General features: G+C 44.5%; 1 protein-coding gene across 7 annotated transcripts in view; it reads right to left on the bottom strand.

Moving 5' to 3' along the window:
- Nucleotides 1-1,605: 1,605 nt before the first annotated feature.
- GRIN2B (glutamate ionotropic receptor NMDA type subunit 2B) overlaps nt 1,606-19,800 on the bottom strand; it is a 205,650-nt gene continuing 187,455 nt past the window's right edge. For all 7 annotated transcript variants that reach the window (XM_090141067.1, XM_090141071.1, XM_090141106.1 and 4 more), the window contains 4 exons: nt 12,903-13,063; nt 8,855-9,042; nt 6,685-6,923; nt 1,606-4,838 (listed from right to left, as the gene is read on the bottom strand). In XM_090141067.1, the coding sequence (XP_089997193.1) occupies nt 2,931-4,838; nt 6,685-6,923; nt 8,855-9,042; nt 12,903-13,063 (2,496 nt within the window). In that variant the 3' untranslated portion in view covers nt 1,606-2,930. The remainder of the gene's footprint in view (nt 4,839-6,684; nt 6,924-8,854; nt 9,043-12,902; nt 13,064-19,800) is intronic.

Here is a 19,800-nt window from a genome sequence, read left to right on the forward strand (position 1 = left end):
TCAAGTGATGGTCCAACCTGAGCGGCCAACTTGATGGTTCACCCCACCACTACCAAGACAGCGTAGTGCCTTGAGGCTCAAACTCCACAGAGAGATGCTGGTACAGAGAGTTTATATGCAAAAAGGAATTGGGGGTGTTCCCATCAAAACATGAAACCCTGCTGGCAAGGCTTGAAGTGACGTTCCGGCGTCTTCCATTCATGAAGATAAGGTGACAGGGCGATACGGGGGGCCTAGGGGTACACAACACACGTGGTTTTTTTCCTCTCTCTCTCTCTCGCTCTCTCTCTCTTCCTCATTCATACGGCCTCGACCCGCGTAAACCGCTTCCAAAAACGCAGCCTGAAAAGTCGTAAAAAACAAACAGAACAGAAACAAACTCCCCTCCCTCCCACCCCACGACCTGAATATTCACGAGAAGAGAAACACCAATTTATACAAAAACGCAATAAAAAAGAAATATTTACAAATGAAAGGAACGCCTTCTCGGTGGCTGCTGTCAGAGGCATCTGACAAGCTGCCATGTATTCTGGATTGCAGATCGCTCTGTTAATTTGTTTGGTTTCTTTCTTTTTTTTTTTTTTTCTTTTTTTTTTTTCCTTTTTGTCCTTGTAATGAGAGAAGAGGGAAAGAATAAGAAGTTCCCTTACCCCAAAGACGAAGGGGTGGCATTACAAAGACTCTCCCCCTCTTCCCTCCTCAATTTCCTCAGTGAAATCTAAGAAAATGTTCCCTTCACAGACCTTGCCCACCCTCTCTTCACACTCTTTGACTTTACAGGCAAATCCCACCCTCCCCTCACCCCAGCTCTAAAAAAGAAATAAAATAAATAGGTAAATAAATAAAAGGCCTTCTGTTGGCTTAAAAAGAGAAAGATAAGATAAAATCAACCAGGGTGCGGTGAGGAATGCGAGCGAGGTGGCTTTCAGCTCCAAGAGGCTCATAAAGGGACTGCCATCTCCATTCAGTCAGTCTCCAGGAGTGTCCCCATGCCCTCAGCACAGGGTTCTTTCAACCCTCTCCTTGGCGAGCCATGGTAATTGTGACACTGGGACAGACTCAGGAGAAACAGAAGGGACTCTGCCACATCTCTCAGGGTGAGAGAGGCTGGCCCATGCCCTACCTCAGGAAAAAGAAGACATATGAAGAGGGAGTTCAACTTCTCACTCCTACCATTGCTCCCTTTCCATTAAGTTTAACTTGCATCTAAAATGATACAGTGGAAAGAAAAAACACTCCTATCGATACTATGTGCACCAGGAAAGCTGTCACTACAACTGCAGGGATGGGAAACCCTAGGCTATTCCAGCTTTGCACTTGTGCTAGTATCTCTGTCACACGCTGAGGCACACGTACACGTACACACACATCTCAGCCTTGCACGTCTTGTCTTCAGCCCTCAGCACACGTTCCTGTGCTCTCTGGCATTTATTCAAGCACACCCATTGCCAGGAAGACAAGCTATGTACTTCCCTTGTACATTCAATAATAAATATACATATGTATTTCCCATGGGTGCAAACACCCTCTTTCCATTTCCACATGTCCAAGGAGGCATCAAGACAATCCACCAATATCACTGCCACCACATGCACCTTTTCATGGTTGTTTTTTTTTTTTTTTTTTTTTTTCCTCTCCAGCACCATGCCACCATTGGCAGAGGACACCAGGACACCGCATTCCTTTTCTTCCATCCTGCTGGCCAAGGGTGGGGAGGGCAGAAGGATGAAAATGTTTCTTGTCCTGCTCTCCTTGCTAAAGAACATGCCAAAACAGGCTTGGTGTCCTCTGAAGAGACAGTGACAAAACTCCCCACCTTTCCCTACTCCTTAGCTCTTTTCCACTCTGTGTTATCCAGACACCTTATAGGATTGTGAGTTTATTTTGCTTTCTCCACAGACATTTCAAGTATAAATTCATTGTATATACTCGCGTATAGGCTAACCCATACTAAATACTGCTCCCACCCTTAAAGTAAACCACAATTAGTGAGCAATTCATAGCTAAAAAACCAACTCTGCTTCCCTTTCTCAAAATTCCTTTCATTTCAGTGCAAAACAGCATCCTGTCAGAGCTCCCAGAAGCCCCCCTGATTTAAGGGTTGCTCTCCCAGACTCGAAACCCATTTCCTTTCCAACTCTCCCACTGATCTGTCACAGATTCAATGGCTGTAATAGCCACAGTGAAACCACTCACCAGACCTGCAAACAAGCCTTCTCTCCCTCCCCCCACATCTCCCAGCAAACGATTCAAAACGTCAGCGTAAAATTCTCAGCGTATACGCAAATATATATATATATATTTCAGCCCTAAACCCCCATAATCTTCACAAAATAATGTAACAAGAACCTCAGTATACCTAACATATAAGTGCATCATCAAGTTAGTCATGTTATTCCTCCTTCACTTTCTCCACGTCTTCAAACATCACTCTTTTCTAGGCAGTTTTAGGAAGAGTTGCCTGAACAAGCGTATTTTCCTGCATGTCCATTACACTTCTTCTGCTGTCTCCTCCTGCCACATGTGTGCATGCACATGCCTTTCTCTGCTGGGAGTCAGCAAGAGTGAAATGCTAGAATCACTATTGCTCCCCCTCAACCCACCCCTTCCCTGCCTTCTTCTCCCCCTCGTGAAATCACGAATGAGGATATCCAACTCCAACGTCACTGTAAAGTGCAATGGCTAGGAATGGAGGAGAATGGGAGGAGAGAGAACATGGAAAAAGAGATAAAAGGGGAGGGGTGGGAAAGAGGAGGAGGAAGAGGGGAAACCAAAGAGGTGGCACTTGTCACCAATGCTGTACTACTCAGAACTCCAGTATCCCACAAACTAAGGATGACCAGGGAGAGTAGCCGATGGGATTGATCCCACCCCACCCTCCCATGCTCCACATCCACCCCCAGTCCCTCCCCATGCTCCTTCCCTCTCACTCAAACGTCAGACTCAATACTGGAGAGTTTCTCATAAACATGCCCGTTGCTGGAGCCATTGAAAGCCCTGGGGTTTTTGTTGTTAGGCACACAGGGGTTGGACTGGTTCCCTATACAGATGTCCTTCTGGAAACGGGCTGGCACAGCCCCATGAAGGGCTGAGACCACCGGCTTGTTGGTGGTGACGATGGCTCGGAAGTCTGGCCTGGCTTTGGGCCCTCCTGCCACCACAGGCTGCCTGAAGAAATAAGATTTGCTGCCGTGGAGCAAGCATTGGTCATCCCCAAAAGTGGGGATGAAAGGGTTTTGGGTGACCCTGTCAGGGTAGAGCGACTTGCTGAGCATGTATCCCCCGCTGCTGCCAGGGTTGTTGTGGTGGTGGTAGCTGGTGGCGGGCACTGAGGACTTGTTGTTGGCAAAGGTGGTCTCACTGGCTGGCATCTCAAACATGTGGGCGTAGGGGCTCCCTTCCAAAAAGCGACCCTTGTCCTTGAGGCTGACGCTGCGAGGGGCCAGGGCCGAGTCATCCTTCTGCAGGTCCACAAAGGTGTCATAGGAGTGCTGCCGGCGGAGCTTGTTGCGGTTCTTCTTCTGCACCTTGGAGGCAGAATTGGAAGGGCTCTGAGGATATTTGGAGGAGGAGGTGGCACTGGTGGCCACGGGCACAGGGGCAGGTGGCTGGTCCAGCTCTTGGAGAGAGTTGTCCTCACTGATGTCATACAGGTTGCCTGCTTTCTTGCAGGCCTCACACCGGATGCAGGCCTGGCGAGTGGAATTCTGCCCCACCACTGATGGAGTGTAGTTGTGCACCTTAGAAGGGCAGCTGCGGCAGAAATTAGCCCCAGACCGGTCCTCCCAGTCTAGGTTGGTCAGATTCTTCTCCCAGGGCGCCGGGACCCCGCTCACAACACCATGTTTGTGCTCATTGCTTCCGCCAAACTCACCCGAACCGTGCTTATGGTGGGCTCTGTTTGTGCAGGATCCACTTCCTCCTCCTCCCGTGTCCCGCTTAAACTCATCTCCACGCTCTTTGTAGATATCCGTCAGGTCCACATGTTCCCAGTGTGGTGAGTTTTCCTTGGCCCGAAACTGGTCCAGGTAGAAGTCCCGTAGCCCTTCCTTGTCCCTGAAGTAGCGTTTGTGGTCAGGCGAGCGGGGTGGGCGCCGGCGGTAGGCCAACTCTATCTCATCGAACTCCCGCCGGGACTTGGCAGAGGCTGGACGCTTCTTCAGGCTGTCCTTGTACTGTTGCTTCCGCCGCTTAGCTGCATTGCCTTCAATGTTGCCATAGGTGACTGTGTGAGTGGAAATGTCAGAGACGTCTGAGCGGATCAGGTCATCGTGGGCCCCACTGCCCCCATAGCGGTCGCTCTTGAAGGAGAACTTGCCATAGAGGTCACCCAGCTGGCTGTGCTTGGCAGGGGGCAACCCCAGATCCAAGGGCTTCTTCCCGATGGACCGCGACTGGGCGTTGAAAGGTGGGTTGTCACAGTCATAGAGCCCATCGATGGAGCTGGTGCTTCCAATGCTGTGGGGACGGTGGTGGTGGTGGTAGTGGTCCTGATATACATTGCTGTCCTTCAATTGGAGGTTGCCAAAGGTCCTCTCCACCTCACTAATATAGTCACTAAATAGATTCTCCTCACATGGGGGGTTGTTGTAGGACTTGCAGTCTGAGTGGGTGAAGCTGCGGCGGTGTTCAGAAATATCATAAACTGATGATTCGCGGCGGATGAAGTCCAGGGCACTCTGTGGTGAGCCATTGACCCCTGACAGGTTGGCCATGTTCTTGGCTGTCCGAAGCAGGCGGAGGATGTTGGAATGGGTGTTGTTCATAGTCGCTGTGGGGGAGTTCATTGCTGACTGGCGTTCCTCAATGGCCACACCATGAATGCAGCTGTAGATACCCTGAAATAAGAGAAAGCATGAAGTTGAGTGGTCCTGCAAAGAATACGCAAAAGGAAATGTAGGCTGGAAAGCACCTTATGCAGCAATAGCACATTCCTATAAGGCAGAAAAGACTGTCAGACTTCCACTGTGATACACAAGCAAATGAGATGAAGCCAGACCCGTCCCACCAACCCTGCCACTCTTTCTTACCCCTCACATTTTTTCTTTCCCCTCTATTTATCCTCTTTTTTCTCATATCATATCTGAGGAATGCAGAAATAACTGCTAGCATCCATAAGGTTACTCAAATTTACTAGGTATAACATAGAATTGCAAATGGGGAAAATAATATCCTTGGAAATGAAAACATCAAAACAAAGGATTCTGCATGGATGAGAGGAAGGTCTGTTTTGCCCCTTGAAATTCATCTGGACATCAGTGAATCAACATGACAGGAATTATCGTAAAAAGAGAACAGCTTCATTTGTCATAAACTTAGCTACATTAATCACCAGTACAGATTAGAAAGGAAACAGAGAGCGCAGGACTGCTAAACAGGTATTTAGTTCTTTTGCATCTGGTTGAGTATGGTACAATAGAATTTTTAATTGCATCCTATTGAATTTAGCAGTGATAACAGGCTCCAAATTGACATCCCTGAAAGTGGAAGTCCTCTATTCAACCTCAAATCAGACAGCAGAAGTGCCTGATTCCTCCACATTCTCCACTAGCTCATTTCATCCATGGTAAGTCTGTTTGCAAAAGCTACCCCAAGGAGCAGAAGGAAAGGGGCTCATTTATTCCTCAGCCTACCAAATGGAGCATGCTGATTAATGTCAATAGTGAAATGGACACCACCACATCATGTTACCAGGGTTTTTCAGCAACCAGCAGTTGATTTACTTTTTTCAGACTTTCCATCAACATGGGCCAGGTCTAACAGATAACTCCAGACTGAAAAGATCTGTGTTCAGTTAATGATCACCAAATACAGTCCCCTACTTCATCTCTAGATTAAAGCAGGTTAAAAACTAACGACAAAGAAGAGAGATTGTGTCCCAACACTCAAAGGCTTTGTCATTTTTTCTCAAAAGTATGTTATACTGCAATTATATAGTCCTTGTACAATCAAAGTTAACTCTGTTACAAGAGATACTGAGGTCAAAAATGTTGAGATTTGACCTCACTTCATAAGAGATCAAGAGATCAGACCAGTGACAGAAAGAAGAAAGAGAAGCTCCAAATGGGACACTGCTATCTACAATAATAGCAGGAAGATGACTCAGAAATTACTAGAATCTATTTTAAATGTAAATACTACCCCCTAAGGCAGATTTGCATAGAGAAAATGCTAAGTTCATGTGGTCATCCTCTCTAGAAGGATTTCTGCATGGCTTAGTGCAGGGCTTGAGGTTAGGGACTTCTGAATGTCCATGATAGAACAATTCCAGTAAACACAAGTTCATCTGAACAGATGTAACACAGAAGACAATGAGAAACTCCTGAATTTCTAGCTGTGTTAAACAACATTACTTGATTTACTGTCCCCAGATCCGGCCTGCTTACAACTCAATGATAAGGAGGAGACTATTACAGATCACTTCTTTTCACACTGCGTTTTCAGTTCCATATGAAATTTCCATTTCCATGACCATAATGAGTCAGAGACCAGAGATGACAGAAGAACAGTAAATGCTCTTCCTACACTAACACAGGAAAGACAGCAGGCTTCACACTGCAGATCATCTCTCTGTAATACCTGTGTGTTTGACAGTCTGGGTGGATTTCCCCATCGACAGTACCTACAACCACCTGAATAAATCCTGATTGACCTTTTTTCTCTCCACTAGCTAACAGTACTTACCCTACTGATGGAGAAGACCACGCCAGGCTTGCCAGAGCAGACACCCATGAAGCAGTGTCGGAACTGCCAGTAGAAGAGATGTTCACAGATGAAGGTGATGAGACTGAGGGCCATAGCTGCTCCCAGCATGTAGAAGACACCTGCCATGTTATCTATATCCAGCTGGCTGCTCATAACCTCATTCTTCTCATTGTGACAAATGCCAGTGAGCCACAGTGCTTCCAGCTCCTCCATCTCCCCTTTAAAGACACAGAGAAGGAAAGAAACACATTAGCCAGCCCTGCAATCATAGTATCATAGAAGGATTTGGGTTGGAAGGGACCTCTAAGACCATCTTGTTCCAACCCCCCTGCTATAGGCAGGGACATCCCCCCAACTAGATGAGGTTGCTCAAAGCCCTATACAGTCAGGCTTTGAATGCCTCCAGGAAGGGGGCATCCACAACCTTGCTGGGCAACCTGCTCCTGTGTCTCACCACCCTCACAGTAAAGAATTTCTTCCTAATATCTGTCTATGGATCTCATGCTGAGGTAGTCCGAAAACAAGAAGCATATCAGACTGTTCTTCTAATAGGGGTAGATGCAATTAGCTACAGGGAAGGCAATAGGATTTTTGCACAGACAGATGTTAGGCGCAAAAATCTCTACTGTGCAACACAACTATCTACAGCTATTTACTACAGTTTTCTGAACAAGTTGTCCACCACATTACTGAAGACCTCAGCTCACAAACTTGCACTTTCATAGTAAGTCAACAAAGGGAAAATTAGTGACTGATACTGTTAAACAGAAATGAGTCATTTTTAACTGAAAACACTGCCAGCTTAAAATTCAAAATGCTGATTTTTTTTTTACATCATAATGTCTGATTTTTTAATTTGTTTCCATCATGTCTACAGCTCATTAAAGTGAGGCGCAATGTTCCCTAAAATATTTTTGCATTTTTACCTGCTTTTCTTCCTTTCAATTTTGTCCAAATGTGACAATTCCAAGCCCTCTGACCAATGAAAAATATTACTAATTTGTATTAGCTAGAAACAAATGTTCTGTAGTCTAATTTCATACCCCACTTCCTCTCATTATGGTATTCTCAGGAGAAGAGAGAGAAAACCACACACATACATATGAACATACTGAGACATCCAGAAACAAACTAATTTTACAGGTTGGCAATTCTTTTCATGTTGCTGGGGAAGTTACTATTTTGTATTTTCAACATTCAGTCTGCTGGCAGGAAAAAAAATCTATATGTTTATATGGCATCACAGCACATTCCTAAAAGTATTATGTTTTGTTCTGAAAAAACACTTATTAGGCTATTCAGGAGACAGAACACCCTGTCTGTCAGGTGGCCAATATTCTGATGAAGCATATTAGAGCTTTGTTCTTTTCATATCTACTATGTCATATGTTATTTTCATATTTCAGAAAAAAAAGCTTATAAATAAAATAGTCTGAGAATTTTACTTTTTTTTTTTTTTTTTTTTAAAGGACTCAGGAAAGTGTAATATATAGCATAGGAAGAGAAAACCAGGAAAATGTTTTCTAGAAAGAATTTCTTGCCCATGAGTATCTCTTTTGATAACACCTCTTTCTCTGTTATGGACAAGATAGATGAGGTAACTACAATGTTCTGATTAAAAACTTCCAAGTCTCAAATTCTTCCTTGCTTGTTTGTTTGGTTGGTTGGTTTATGAGATTTAGGGGAATATGAATTAACTTTTTCATCCAGATATAATCAGTTTTTTTTTCTCTAAATTCTGCATGGCTTGATCCTGCCTACAAGTATATGGGGCAACAATGGAAAGTCCAGCACTGTTTGTGGGTTTGGTCAGGGCAAAACTCCTAAGGTAGCGAAAAGTTCACAAAAGAAAATTTGATTTCACACAACATTCTTCTCACAAGATATTGCTCATACACACATCTGAGCTCACTGTATGAAACCACTAATGCTTTTGAAGTTGCTTTTGATGATATCCTGCATCAACAATACAGAACAGGTGACATTCTGCACATTTCTGGCACAACATCTCTAACAGACCCTTTTGATAATCTCCTGTTGTCAACGTGGATCTGAAACACCAGAGCTAGGGACATGGAACATTATTCTATACATGCAAAACTTATTATTTCTTAGGAGAATTCCACCTCCTCTTTTTCTTGACACTTACCATCTCCAAAAAGCTGTAGGATAGCAAGATCAACCTGGCGCTTCCAACCGGAGTCCTTTTGGATGGCAATGCCATAGCCAGTGGAGGCAAACACTTTCCCACTCCCAATTGTCACCAGTTTGCAGCCTTCATCTCTGCCAGCCATGTAATTCAACACTGCTGCATCATAAATGAAAGCATCCAACTTCCTGCACAGGTGTAAGAAACAAGAAGTGTATAGCACAGAGAAGATACAATCTGTATGAGTGCAAAGGTGTTCTCTGATAATTAAGGCAGAAATTAACCTCTTCCAGATAGAGTTCAATAGGTTGCATCTTCACTTAACTAAAATCTGATCCTAGAATCTGTTTACAGGTGAAACTAGATTATAAATGAGATCTATTTCTCTCTGACTCTTTGATAATTGTCATTTTTGTACTGAAAGGAAATCTGGAAGACAAACATAGTGCAAGATAAAGATGAATGAAGAAGTCCAGGAGATCTGTAGTCCTAAGAATAGCTTATGTTTCTGCACTACCTTTCATCTGAAAAGAACCTAAAATACTTCATAAAATATACCAATATTAGATAGCATAGCAAGGCTTGCAGTAAAGAAAAGATTTTCTCCAAAGTGCTGGCATGACTTAGTGGAGTAAAATATATATTAATTTCAAATTAAATGTAGCCAGGTCACTGTAACTCCTTAATTACTGTGAAAAGTGCTACCAGATCTTTACCAGTGTCAAGTGGCCACGATAACAGCTTTATGGCTTACTGTGCTAAGTAGCTCTTTGGTAAAGACTGCTTAGCTGAAAACCACAAGAAAGGGTCTGTTTCAACACAGTGAAATGCCCATTATAGGCTGGGTTGGGCAGACAGTACAACAGACTGATGAGAACCTTCTTACCTCAACAAATTGATTTCGGGCTTAGGGGTAGTCTCAGGGGACTGCATCTTCTATACAACCAGAGACAGCCAATGAGTAAATCCTCCCACTAGATCTGAAATGAAGCTCTTTCCAATAAAAGACTGAAGACCTTCTACCTTACAAATTCTCACACCCACACTACCTTTTCAATACGCCTCCTGAAATATACTGCCAGTATAGTGATTATCTCAGTTTAAGTGCATATCCATGGGGAAGTCTGTCCAAGGGTTGATACAAAGCCAGAATGACATACACCACAAGTGATGAGCTCTGTTTCATCTATATATTTCCAGGAGAGAGCATATTTATTTCCTGGATGATGACTACTGGCAAATGTACCTCCCCAGGATGGCATCCAACAACGGTCCAATAATTTATAATGGGCTATGTGCCTCTGAACCTGGCAAACAGGTTTAGGAATAGTCAGTCAATCTAGTAATTAAATTGGCTGAACATCTTTGTTCGTGCTTTGGAATGAACTTTCTCACAACAGTGTGACATTGTTGTAAGTGAGAAGGTGTTGTTTCATTTCACTAGGGCTGGGTTCTGACAACCACAATGGGCATTTCTGGGAGGAGGCCTTTAATTATAAGGGACAAAGGCTTACAAAGACTAATAGAGGTTTTAAGTTAGCTCCTCTACAAATTCATTGCTATTAAAATAGAGTGAGATGTTCAAGAGAGGACTATGGAGAATCTCCATTCTTTAGTGGATGAGGCTGGGAATGTGACTACTGAGGACAAGGAAAAGGCAGAGGTCCTGAATGCCTTCTTTACATCTGTCTTTAAAGGTCAGACCAGCTATCCTCAGGGTACTCCACTTTTTGACCTGGTAGTCTCGGCTGGGGAGCAGACTAAACCACCCACGATTCAGGAGGAAACAGTCAGAGACCTGCTACTCCAACTGGACTGCCACAAGTCCATGGGGTCAGATGAGATTCACCCAAGAGTGCTGAGGGAACTGGCGGAGGTGATAGCTGAGCCGCTTTCCATCATCTATCAGTGCTCCTTGTTGACGGGTGAAGTACCAGAAGACTGGAGGCTTGCCAATGTGACTCCCATCTACAAGAAGGGCTGTAAGGAGGACCCGGGGAACTACAAGCCTGTTAGTCTGACCTCAGTGCCAGGGAAGGTTATGGAACAGATTGTCTTGAGGGAGATCACGTGGCAAGTGCGGGACAACGGGGGGATCAGGCTAGTCAGCATGGGTTCACGAAAGGCAGGTCCTGCTTGACCAACCTGATCTCCTTCTATGATCTAGTGACCTGCCTGGTGGATGAAGGAAAGGCTGTTGATGTGGTCTACCTAGACTTCAGCAAAGCCTTTGACACCGTCTCCCACAGTATTCTCCTGCAGAAGCTGGCAGTCTGTGGCTTGGACAGGTACACTCTTGGCTGGGTAAGGAACTGGCTGGAGAGCCGGGCCCAGAGAGTGGTGGTCAATGGAGCTAAATCCAGCTGGCGACCGGTCATGAGTGGTGTTCCCCAGGGGTCGGTGCTGGGGCCTGTCCTCTTCAATATCTTTATTGATGACCTGGATGAGGGCATTGAGTGCACCCTCAGTAAGTTTGCAGATGACACCAAGTTGGCTGGAAGTGTCGATCTGCCTGGGGGTAGCGAGGCCCTGCAGAGGGATCTGGACAGGCTGGAGAGCTGGGCTGAAGCCAATGGGATGAGGTTTAATAAGACCAAATGCGGGGTCCTACACTTTGGCCACAGCAACCCCAAGCAACGCTACAAGCTTGCGGTGGACTGGCTAGAAGACTGTGTAGAGGAAATGGACCTGGGGGTGTTGGTTGACCCTCGGCTAAACATGAGCCAGCAGTGTGCCCAGGTGGCCAAGAAGGCCAATGGCATCCTGGCTTGTATCAGAAGTAGTGTGACCAGCAGGAGTAGGGAAGTGATTGTCCCCCTGTACTCAGCTCTGGTGAGGCTGCACCTTGAGTACTGTGTCCAGTTCTGGGCCCCTCACTGCAAGAAAGACATTGAGGCCCTGGAGCGGGTTCAAAGAAGGGCAACAAAGCTGGTGAGGGGTCTGGAGCACAGGCCTTATGAGGAGCGGCTGAGGGAGCTGGGATTGTTCAGTCTGGAGAAGAGGAGGCTCAAGGGAGACCTCATTGCTCTCTATAACTACCTGAAGGGAGGTTGTAGCGAGCTGGGGGTCGGCCTCTTCTCTCGTGTAACTGGTGATAGGACTAGAGGGAATGGTTTCAAGCTGCACCAAGGAAGATTCAGGCTGGATATTAGGAAATACTACTTCTCTGAAAGAGTGGTCCGGCACTGGAATGGGCTGCCCAGGGAGGTGGTGGAGTCACCGACCCTGGAGGTGTTCAAGGAACGTTTGGATGTTGTGTTGAGGGACGTGGTTTAGCGAGAACCGTTAGTGATAGGTGGATGGTTGGACTGGCTGATTTTATAGGTCTTTTCCAACCTTAGTGATTCTGTGATTCTGTGAAAGATACTTTCTGCTAATGATTTTTCCCACATTTCCCAAATTACCCAAGGAGACACTTCTATTTAATATACTTCCTTAATATTCAAACAGCATCTTTGTCAGCTCTTGACACTAAAATATTCCAGAGAGGACTACTTGCAAACTACTTGCTTCAAGCACACCTTCCATTACACTGTATTAGCTAGTGATACACTGGAGTGGGATTAGTCTGACAAGGATTCCTTCAGCTTCCTGATTAACATAATCTTTTATACACAGAAGGAGAGAAAATAAAGGAATTTCCAGATGACAATGCAAATGTTCTCTAAAAATCTTTGCCCATAGAGATCTGTGAGCTTTTACTGTGTACACGTAAGGATCCATAAGCATGAAACAGCTTGCTAAAGCAAGGTGTTTGGGACTAATACACATAATGCTAACATACACAAAGGTACAGGCGGTCCTGTTATTTTTTTTTTTTCCCCAAATAGTCTTATAAGCATTGCAAAACCAGAAACACTTATACAGAAGTGAATAATAAGAAAAAAGGCTAAGAGACTCACAGAAATATTCTCCTGTGTTGTATGTGGTCTAGGTATACTTTTAATCATGCAGTGATAATGGATGCTCACTTTCCAAACCCCACAAAGATTTCCCAGAGAATCATTCAAAGAAGTCAGCTAGTAAGTTTGGAAGAAGAAATCCTCACCCAGTCTTCAATGAGAATAGGGCATCATCCACTCCCCTCTGATTGAACTTCACCATGTAGCTGTGCATTTCAGGGTAGTTGTTGCGAATGTTTCTTTCTGTGCTGCCATTGGGAACTGTCCCAAAGCGGAAAGGGGGTGAGAAGTCATTGGGTTTCTGGAACTGCAGAAACAGAAAAAGAACATTGCTCACAATCATCCATCAAGAAACAGTCATCTGCATGGGAGAACACACTCTCCTTAGAGACCCTGTGCCCATTGCAACACAGAATGTAGCTCTGATTTTATTTTACTATTAGATGGAACACATTATTGAAAAGATACTGTATTTCACTGTTTTCAAAGACAAACATTTCCTGTTAGTGTCCAAGAAGTAAAATGAGCAATTTGGTCTTCTGTCCACTGTGGATAAAGTACATATGTGATCAAAAACTAAAAGGAGTTTAGATATAAGTAAAAACAAAAAGGGGGAAAAAAAAGGTACCAACGTCTTTGCAACATGGTAAAATAAATCTTTTCAATAAAATCAATGTGAATTTTACCCACATAGTGTCATTTAGTTTCTAAGAAGTATCTATTTCCATTTTATTGACGCCTTTGCATTTCCTGATTCTGACTCAAGTGAAAAAGCAATTAATGAGGAGAGATGCCACTCCAAACAGCTCTCACCCACTTCACCAAATAAAGGATCAGCTTTCAAACTTTTGGGCAAATGTCCCAAATGAAATTCTATTAGTGGTTACAAGTCACTAGTAACATTTGATGCCCAGAACAGAGCTGGCAGAACGCTCACAACCTTTTGCTGCTCCCAAGAAATACATTCATCATAACATTCAGCTACAGCTGCAAGGCTGTGAGATTTTATATGCCACTTGCTTAACTCAAGTCATAATCAATGCTCTCTGGGGTTTTATGAGCAGTAAAATTTAGACTGTCAATTATCAAGACTGCTTAAAACCCCTAAAACCAGTAGATGGAAAGCGGCACAGAACTGTAAGCCAGGAACTGAATAGGCAGTAAAAGAAAAGATGCAAAAATCAGATGGATGGAAGGCTCTCTTAATACATCAAACAGTGCTAGTTTGGGGCTCTCAAATGTGACTGTATATTTGTATAATCTTAAGAAGCATGCTAAGAACATGATATCAAGCCAAACCCATTTAACAGTAACAGTTCTCCTGCCACATCTGTCATGCACTGCTGTCTTCTGTGGTGGAAATGTGGCTACCGTCTATAGCTATACGTTCAAAAGCATGCTGTCAGGTCTACTATTAAGTTCTGCTCAAAGCTAGTCTGAAACTTGCTCGACCCAGCTGAGGAGTCCAAAGCTACTAAAGCAGAGTACTCATTCAGAGCATTTAAGAACAAGGTCAACAAGGGCTTGTGCCCGTGGATAGGCTGACGGCACATTTCACATCACCAAAAGGAATTTATTGCATCTATTCCTCTAAATCAACTCATCAGCTGTGCAGGGAATCACACCTCATATTCAGGTGGAGAGAATGGACTGGTTCATATGTACATACGTGCATGTGAGATAGAGTACATGCCCTGCTGCTTTAAGCCAGTAGGAAACATCAGATATGTTTTTTGAAACACAGATTGGCATACCACCAAAAAAAAGAGAGGTTTCATATAGCATAAAATAGGCAGTAAGGTGCCTCTTAGAAACTTGTCAGACTCTCAAGGGATGAAGACAAATTCAAAGCTATCAAAACCTGTACTGAAAGCAAATTTTGATGGGAGAAAAATCACTGCAGCATAAAAAAAAATTCTTTCTTACCACGCTGGTTATAGCAGCAGCTTAGGAGACCCATCACAAGACATTTCAGGCTAAAGGAATACAGTTTCTCTCCTGACATGCTGAAACTGGAGTTTCCAAAGTGGGCAGCTTGCTTCTTCAGAGGCTGTAGAACCCAAACTTTCGGGCAGAATAGGAAGCTGCCATCCACAAAGAGCCCTCCAACACAGCAAAGCCAGCAGGGTAAGCAACAGGCAGGCCTGATAAATATTCAACTTCAGCATGCCCTTTGGAAAGGCATCAGCTATGAGAGCTTCTCTCGGGGCTCACAAAATATTAAGGGAAGGAGAGGCTACATCCAACATCCATTTTATGCCTCCTCCCTCCATCCCTATTGATGCAATCTCAAGATTTGTCTCCTTCCAACACTGGCCATGAACTGGAGCAAAAAGGGAATATAGGGTCAGGCAAACCTGTGATAGGGAAAACAAGCCCTCCTCTGAACAACCCTTTATTTTCCCCAAGTTCCAGGGCCCCCCATTAGCACCAGCCAGGTAGGGGTAAAATGCTCTGTATTTCATTTTTAACATTCTGGGCAAATAATAAATAAATGAAAACATTCCTCTTGAGGAAAAGGACTGTTTCTAGCAACTGGAAAAGCATGCTTTCAGAGAAAAAAAGGCAGGTTGATGGCTTCTGCAAACCCATGCTTAGCTTATGATGATGTTAGCTTATCATTCCTCACTCCCTATTAATCAGAATAGTCAGAATAGATCTGCGAATGCAAACTCTTCTTCCTTTTCTTCACACACCCTTATGTGCACATACTTCAACCACAGAGTGGTGGACAACAAGACACGGAACAGTTGGAGAGGATCCACATGGGACCCACAACGGAGATCTTTAGCTTGCATGTCTAAGAGGAGCACACATGCTCATCTCCAGCCTCCTGGGTTTGTGTTTGCAAAGTTGAAAAAAATTGATGCCCAACAACTCCACAGTCCATGAAGCCAGAGATAGGCAGCTATTTCTCCACATTTAAGGACTAATACTGGTACTGGCATACAACTGTCTATCAGGAAATAGCAGCTGAAAATTCCTTGTACTTACTGCTTGGCAGCACATGGGCACAGCTCAGACTAGAGATGGAAGGATCTCCAAAGAACTCTCCAGAACCAGAAATAGCTGCATCTTTCTGAGCTTTGTTGTGCCCCACATAACTCATAGCAAAGGAGCAAGAAGAGTTGTAAACATGCCCATGAATGCGAAAACATAGGGATTGATGAGGAAGGTGTATGTTCTCTCGTGGCAATGAGGTGGAGGAATTTCTGTGGAAGTACTATAAAAGACTCATAATGAATAAGGTTAATTGGCACTGCTGTCAAAGAGTTTAGTAATGAAAGACATTCATATGGCTTTTCCAAAGGGCTGGGAGAGTGGGTCTAGCCTAAAGATGTCAGCCTCAGGAAACAAGGATGCTTTGGCAGACTGGCCTAGGAGGAGTCTGAGAGATGTGAGACAGAAGCAGAGGCACAATGCAGGCGCTATTACGCGGAGACAGTCAATGCAGAAGTAATCTGAAGGCTTCAGTAAATATTGATAAAGGAATTAACTGGAGATATTGACAGAAATGGTCTGAATTTAGATTAATGAGAAAGCTCTCACATCATTTCATGTAATCATTACCCCTGCCAGGGCCATAAGTCACAACTGCTTTGCCCTACGCATCTGCAAACAGGAACCACGTGAGGCTCTGGCCAAAAAAAAAAAAAAAAAAAAGATGATGACAGAGGAAGGGAAGATAAGCAACTGCACTGACTGCTGAGCAAACACAGCTACAGAGAGTAACAGGAGTCACAGGGAGGGGTAAGCAGAGTCTGCACACCTAGAAGCCCTACCTCACCTCTACCTGAAGCAGGACCCCGTTTCTACCTCCCTCAAGGGCACCTTGTCTGCAAAGGAACCTGAGGAGCCTGGCTGCAGCCCTGCACCCAAGGAATGCTGGCTGGAGGTGCACCCCAGCTGCAGCCTCCCAGTTGCTCACCATGGGATCTCAGTTGTGAGATGCTCCCCTCATACACAAGGTGACGTGACAGTCTCTCAACCATGAAAGAAGATCCCTGAGACAGCTGGCTTCACATCAAATTTAGCAGGGAGGTGGAAGCTGCAGATGGGTCCTTTTCCTGTCTGACCTGGGGGTGGGAAGCAGACACCAAGCGTGCCTGAAGGACAAGCCAGAAGGCAGCTTTGGACTGTCCTTGGAGGCTGCCCACCTCTTCAACCCCTCAGTCAACAAATTGAAATCTAGCAAGATTAAGCCCAAATCGGACGACAGCTTTGGAGAAGTAACCTCTCAGAGTCAGAAAGCAGAGATCTTACTGCTCTGGAGAGCAATAAACACACAGGCTGGGGGCTATTAGCACATCCTGAGTGGAGAGCCCCTTTCCTGCTCCCCCCGCATCTCTCCGTGAGAGCTGTCAGCAGCAGCAGTGAGAGTGGGTTTAAGTGACTTGTCTGGCAGAGCTATTTCATTAGCAATTTGGAGCCGTGCCGTGCAGAAAGCAGCATTGTTCTCAGATGTTCGAATATCAATCTGCATAATGAAACAGGTGATAGGAGCTCTTCCCATTCAGGCAGCCAGGATTGGAGAGGATTCAGGAATGAGGGGAAGGGGTTATGTCTAATTGGTCACAATTAATTTGATGAGAATTTTTTTTAAAGATTTTGTCTATCACCAAATGGCTCCTACAGAAAAGCACATCTGCACTTATTTATCTGCCTAATGTAGGCTCTGTTTACGCTGTAGAGTGTTTGCCAATAGCACTGAATGCAGATTCCCAAACTCAGCAGGTCCTACAGCATAAAGGCTCTTTTTTATCACTTGATCTACTTTTATACTTTTTAACAAAAATAATTCCATGCTGCATAATATAATGAGCTTCTAAAATGTTGCATAAGTGAGTTTATGTGTAGCATCTTAGACATACACAGCTTCTTTGTGAGGGTTCCTTTCATTTTCTAAGGCCCAAACCCTCAGTTTTCTACTGCTTGAAGCTCCAGCTCTCTAGAATAAGGTCCCTAGGTTCAGCTTCTCTGTTGCCTGCTAGCCCAAAAGATCTTGGACCCATGTTAGATACTGAGTTCAGTTCAATTGCCTGAGTGTGTAAGGGCCATTTGAAATGCCTCAGAAAACTTCAACCTGCAAGCAGGTCCCTCATAGCCCCTGTACCAACCACCTGATTCTGGATACTCCAGTGCAGCTATATTGGCTCTAGACATCTACATTTGCACAAGTGAATCCAGCCACTAAACCATCTGGTCCCCAGGATACCTTTGCCCACGAAAAGCATAGGTAGACAGAAGCTGTGGGTAGCATACAGTCCAAAGTGCCCATTACTCTCTTGAATTTGTCCAACACAGCATCAGTCACAGGCACCTCTAAGCAGCACAGGCACCTCTAAGCAGCAATCTACTTGCTATTCTGGCATCCTTACAACCAGCAGATATCTGTTGCAACATAAGCCAAATATCTCTTTAAAATATGGCATTTATTAGTGAACTGTAACGTAAGATTTAATGACATAAGGCTAGAAAAGCATAGTCCATGCCTGAGTGAATGATTTTAGCACAATCTTTCTGCATTGCCCAAACATCCTTGACTGTCCCCTTTTGCTCTGGTTCAGCTGCACATCACTGCAGTCAGCTTGCAACTTTCTTCACTGCCTGAGAGTCCAGTCGGGATGTTTGCACAGGAGTTTCAGTCAGAACTTGTTAAGGCTAGGCCAGTGATTTTCACTCATTTAAATCTTGACAGACCACTTGTGGACAGCAGCATGTCTTGCCCTGCCTGCCACTTTTCTTCTGTTTCAGCCAAGAAACAAACCTTTATAGCTAATCAGTGACTCTCAAAGAGAGGAGACTTGTCCTTTTCATGTCCCCCAAATACATCAGTATTGTCCACCAAACCACACCACGAACAATGCCGCAAAATAACAGAGCTGGATCTGGCCTTGAGAAGGCCAGATCTTTTTTTCTCTGTCAAGGCTCTCTTAAACATCACCATTCTTGACAGCTCTTCATCCAGCCTTCAGTGGAAGACGGCCACTGCTGGAGACTCCCCATTCCCTAAGCAATCTACACCAGGGCTTTGCTACTGGGAAGCTCTTCCAATTGTCTGAACTGAAGCCCTCCTGCTGCAAGACTAGTACTATTTTCAGTTGTTTTCACCACAGATAGAGAAATCAGAATAGTCTTTTCCTCTTTGAAGGTGACTTTTATGTTTTTGAAGACTCTTGAACTGCTTCTTCCCCATGTTGAGGATAAAGAAGCCCAGTTCTCTCAATCTCTCAATTTTTCTTTGTTAACTATGTTATCTGCACTTCCAGCTGTTCTCAGTGCTGTCTTTTGGTTGCATCCAGTAGATCTTTCCTTGACTCGCCTTTGGTTGGTGGACATGTTCCCAGCCTCACTGCACCAAGAACAATCTGATCAGGACCCCAAGATGTTGAGAGAACATTACATTTTAAAAGCTCACAGCAACACAAAGTCAAGAAAATAAAGGCATTGCTAGGTAATGCTCATTATCACCCTCCTCAGTGCCTCTGTGTATTATAACTTTCCCCCTCTGTTCTTTACTCTTATCATTTGCAGTTTGCAAGGTTTTCAAAGCTGTAACTGTGTCCCGATCCACACTTAGGCGGTGATCAGTTTGTTTCTAGAACGTCAATCAGAATTGCCAGCACCACCTGCGGGGCTTTTGTATTCTTTTCTTTGTCCAGTTTGACCACACATATAAGCACTTACACATAATTGTGCCCCTTCACTTATCCTAGTGGAGAAGGTGATTTACGGATTCACAGTGTGGCAGCTGCTCTATTGGTATGGTAGTACAGGGCACTTTTACACTGCTACAACAGCTTCTCAGCTAGAAGCATGCCAGCACAACTGCAGAGGCATACTTCAAACCTAAATCATAGCACTGGTAAATAATCTGTGAAGACAGCAGACTAAAGAGACTGTGCTGCTCTTTCTTCTATTACTCATGAATCTCTTGTACAGATGCTTCTCAAGCTTCACTCCTGAAGCATCCCTCTTCCCTCTACTGTCACCTAGCTTTAACATTACTGACATTGCTTTTACTCCCAACATATAACTCAAAGC

The sequence above is a fragment of the Phasianus colchicus genome, chromosome 1 (assembly GCF_987193195.1).
Source record: "Phasianus colchicus chromosome 1, bPhaCol1.hap1.1, whole genome shotgun sequence".
NCBI classification, from domain to species: Eukaryota; Metazoa; Chordata; class Aves; order Galliformes; family Phasianidae; genus Phasianus; species Phasianus colchicus.